At 35.3% G+C, this 4,728-nt stretch overlaps 1 protein-coding gene across 10 annotated transcripts in view; it reads right to left on the bottom strand.

Annotated features, from left to right (window-relative positions):
- Positions 1–3,262, bottom strand: part of ebf3a (EBF transcription factor 3a) — a 102,821-nt gene extending 99,559 nt beyond the window's left edge. For 4 of the 10 annotated variants that reach the window (XM_039770215.1, XM_039770214.1, XM_039770198.1 and 1 more), the window contains exons 1-4: positions 2,590–3,261; positions 2,170–2,326; positions 1,738–1,801; positions 1,092–1,147 (exon numbers count right to left, since the gene is read on the bottom strand). In XM_039770215.1, coding sequence (XP_039626149.1) covers positions 1,092–1,147; positions 1,738–1,801; positions 2,170–2,326; positions 2,590–2,723 — 411 coding nt within the window. In that variant the 5' untranslated portion in view covers positions 2,724–3,261. Of the gene's footprint in view, positions 1–1,091; positions 1,148–1,737; positions 1,802–2,169; positions 2,327–2,589 lie in introns of all 10 variants that reach the window. The other 6 variants (XM_039770216.1, XM_039770219.1, XM_039770210.1 and 3 more) reach the window with 2 other exon arrangements.
- Positions 3,263–4,728: the final 1,466 nt, after the last annotated feature.

A 4,728-nucleotide genomic window follows, 5' to 3' on the forward strand; every position in this document is an offset into this window, starting at 1 on the left:
AACACTCCCGTTCAGTGAAAGTGTTCTGTAATATAGGCTTTATGATGTCCCTAATTACACATAACCGGTTTCCGGAAATATTTGAATATAAAGCACATTGTCAGTTCAATAAGGATACACTGACAAAGAAAAAAAAAATAGAAAAATAACTTAAATTCTTTTAAAAATAATGTTAACATAATTTATCACCTCTGACGAGTACATTAATTGTACGCATCATTATACTCTACAGCATGATAAGCTTCCATTCTCAATTTAATCATTAAGTATTTGAGCTAAAGTTACACATTAGTATACAGCAGTTTAAAGGAGTAATAGTTTGAGGATATTAAAATTTCATATAGCATTATGTTCACTTATTGAAACTATCTACCAATCATGATAATTGCTAATGGACAGAGTCTGTAAGTGACTGCATAAAATTCAATTCGAGACAATTAATGTTTTAGGTTAGAAAAATGACGCTGATTGTTAAATATACATTCGGATCTGGCCATTAGTGAAAATAGTGACTTTTCTGGAGTGATAAATGAGTGACTCCTGCAGTACTGTACTGTAAAGATGACAATAAGGAGTGATGTTTGACTCCAGAACTCAAAAAACTTTTTTTTTTACTATCTGATTTTTATCGTTTGTTTAATGGCCATAAGTTACTGTACGTTTTAGCAACAAATGACTAATAAAATTTAAATAAGTATATAGAAAATTTACAAAAACATCATTTGAACTTAACGACCCATCCGAGATCTATTATTATTATTATTATTATTATTAGAGTTATTGTTGTGGTACTTGTGCTTGGTGTGGTGGTGATGGTGGGTGGCTGTGAGGTGGGTGTTGATGTTAGTGCTTGTAATTTTTGTTGATGACGATGATGTGGGTAATGGTGTTAATATCGGCGTGATTATTTGACTGCTGACATTATTGCAAAGTACTTACAAAACAAAGCTCGTTTCTTGTAATCCAAATAAATTACGAACATTTACAACAGAGCACGTTTTATTCTAAAATTCTCCTCTGGCTTATAACTACAATGACACCATTATTTGCCAAACATGCGCACTAAGTAAGTGTTTAAAAAACTTCCTTACCTGCTTCGTCATAGAATCGATTAATCGTACGTAAAGATCCTGTTCTGTTCTGACCCCTGAAAGATGGAAACAACACAAGCTTTACTGACAATAATAAATACATTAATACAGTATATTTCTCATATAGTGAAAACCAAGTCACCTGGAGCTTTTTTTCTTTCTGGTAAAATAAGCCCTGCTTTAAAAGTCTTGACAGCGCATTTACTTGCAAATCTGATGAATACTTAAATGGTTATTCGGCTGCAAGGGATGTACAAGTTACGATGCTATTAAAATAATTTTCACTGGCATTAAAATTCGCAGAAATACGAAATGCGTGACATCTGCGTGAAATAACAAAATTAAAAGCCATATAAAGTTTACTAATATTGCCACACGTGCCCCGCTTCAGCTACGTGGTTACACGCACTGAAAGGGTCAGAAATAAACATTCTAAATTTCATTTAAAAATGCATTTTCATTTTAGATGAGCTAAGCACACTATATAACATACTTGACTATTCTTAAAAATAAGCTATCTTTGTTATCTAATAAAAAGGTGATATGGAACCCTTATATTTAAATATATATAGTGATTTCAATGTTCTGAATTATGACAAAGACAACTTTAAACAAATCGCTAAAATGTTTATTCCCTTTGACTTACCATTGCTGTATAATAACTGAAGTTTGTAATGAATTCCATTGTTAGTTTTTTCGCTGTTGGGCTCCTGTAAATAATCAGTATCAATAATTACTAATAAAGCAGAATCGAACTCTAACCTCTACGTAAGCTTCATTGCAATGGCATCTAAGTTGCTTGTTTGTTTAAATTTACAAAAATAAAATGGTCACCTTGGTCCTCCAAATTAATAGCAAATATTAATTTTATGCTTAGGTCACAGCTCACGATTGCTGTTAAGAGCTCTTCGTATTATTTTAGATATAAAAATTTGCAGTGACATTATTTGAAATCGGGGCTTCTTATATAATAAGTCAAACTTGCACGTGGTCTGGCCACCTCTGGAGCACCGTTAGGGTATATATTGTGAAAATTTTAAATTAATCGTTTTCAACAAAATTCCGAAGTAAGGCTTACTTTCTCCTTCTCCACAAAGTCCACAAAAGCTGTCCTTTCGATCTCCACTGGCTGTCCCTGTCTGTCATAGAGAGCCAGGACGAAGTGGAAAAAATTGGATTTTCTGAGATTGGAAGGCGGCTGTTTTTCATAATGTGCCCGAGCCAGACCTACACCGCTGCGGGAAGAGAACAACACACTATGTCGGTTAAGTATTACAGACACCAGAGATGGATGAGGCTGATGAAAACATTGGAAACGGGGAAGCACATTTGGGAGACAGGAGATTTCTTGATTTGTCACTATAACAGTAATATGATGTAATGAAAGGGAAAAAGCTGAAGAGGAGCATGGGGAGATTGTAATTGATACAGAGTATTGAGGGGATTTAGGGTCGATATGAGAAATACATTAAAAAATCAGATGATTTGGCATACATACCTTTGGGCGGCTGTGTTAGCATCCACTACCCCAGCAGTGTGCATCCACGATCGGACTGGATTCATACCACTTCCCAGCGGCTCCTCTTTCATCGTCGTCCCACCTCTTGGTATATTTTCCTGAATCCCAAACATTAAAACAATTTTTGTGCAAAACCAGCTCCTACCAAAGGGGTTAGGATTAAGGAAATGTCAAATTCTTTTTTTTTCCTTGGCGATTGGAAGATAAGAGATGACTTTGCTCTTGTGATCAGCAGGAGGAAAGCCCAGTTCAAGTCTTGCTTCCTTCTTCAATCTGTCCTGAATTGGCACGACATAAACAATTTACTCAGAGTACTTGTACTTCAACAGCTAGTTGGACCGTGATCCTGTCGTTTCAGTTGTAGTGCAAGTTGCGGGAAAACGGCTTTTTATTAATAAAAATATACATATGTTTTGTTTCTTATGTTTTGTTGGTGCTCTCAATGTGGTGTCATCCTACTACAACGGCATCAAAAAGCTTCAGGACACTGCTGAATCGACCACTTCTTGCAAGGCGCTCCTGCTCCAAAAGACAAATAAACGAAAAAATGATTACCATGGAGGTGTTCCCGGACACAGGAGAGGTTGATGAGGGGCCTTTAGCGTCTTGCAGAATGGATGGAAGCATACAAAACTCAGCCCTCTATCCCCTAGGAATGGAACCTTTCCCGGGAGCCAAAACTCTAAACCCACGGGAGCAGCTCTGTCAGAATCTGACGCGGACCGGGCGGAGCTTTGACCAAATATGGAACTTCGATAGTTCCTGCCTACCAACCCTCCACAGCATGCACGGAGCTGACTGACTGATCGCTGCAACCCGAGAGCGCTAGATCCACTTTTTCTTTACAGTGTGCTGGTGAGATTTTTGTAATCAAATCAGCAACCAATTAAGTTATTATTCACCAACACAAATCCTCGAGGAAAAATAAACGCTCGTGCATCGTCTATATATACGATTAAAATCGTTCGCCTGAGAGAAAGTTACCGAACTAAATTTGACTTGAAATATCATGTAAATGTAAGCTGCTCATGCAACTGCTCCTTTTTATAAAAGCTATGTTAAATTTGATGTTTGCATGCAAAATGTATTTAGTTTGATTTATATACGCATTAAATTAATACTAAATAATTTACCAAACACATACATGCATTGCTTGGAAATACAAAAATGAAAATATGCTTGCTTTAAAATGTCTATCTATCTATCTATCTATCCTATCTATCTATCTATCTATCTATCTATCTATCTATCTATCTATTCAATCTCATTTAAAATGAATGCCAGTATTTCTCATGTGTAACAAAACAGCGGACTAATATAAGCTAAAAAGAAATATATAAATTGTAACAATTTTCACTCACAATTTTTCAGTAGGATTATTATTATTAGTTTTAGTTGTAGTAATACTATTTGTATTAATATTAGTATTAGTTTAATCGGAACCATCAAACTTTTTTTACCGGTATTTATTTTATCTTGTGAACTTTCATTTATAAGAAAAAAAAAAATTAAGATATCACATTCATTTATAAATGAACCCAAACAGACTTTATCATTTTAATAGCATTATTATTATTATTATTATTATTATTATTATTATTATTATTATTATTATTATTATCGGCACAATACTTTGAGAATGATCTGTACGTGCGAAGCGTTAATTGATCAAGTCCTGGTATTCAAATTTAGTTTAATATCATTTGAAACTATTTCGTATTGCCCGAAGAAGAGGACTCAGGGGATACGCAAAGGCTGGCCTACCTTCTTTCCTGTAAAGAGGACCCGGGCTGTCTTTGATAATAAAAAGACTTGGGGACAATCCTAGCAATGAATGACGAGCTTCTCTTTTTATCCGTGTATGACATTCTTTTTTCTGACAATTGTCAGAGCGTATCTGTTAATATTTTTTACTAATCGCTATGAATCGGAGTCCGTTTTGTGTTATCTGGGGATCCCTGAGCTTTCCACTGCTGGGGTAAAGAGAAGAAGAGAGATGTGTTAGAAAGCAATCTATTTTGCTGGTGTTGGGGGTTAATGACTATTGCCAAAGATAAGTGAATTATCAAAGCTGTTGCACTAGCCCGATCTCAAAATCCATTACATTGCCTGGTCGTC

Source organism: Polypterus senegalus, chromosome 1, assembly GCF_016835505.1.
Source record: "Polypterus senegalus isolate Bchr_013 chromosome 1, ASM1683550v1, whole genome shotgun sequence".
Taxonomy (NCBI): Eukaryota; Metazoa; Chordata; class Cladistia; order Polypteriformes; family Polypteridae; genus Polypterus; species Polypterus senegalus.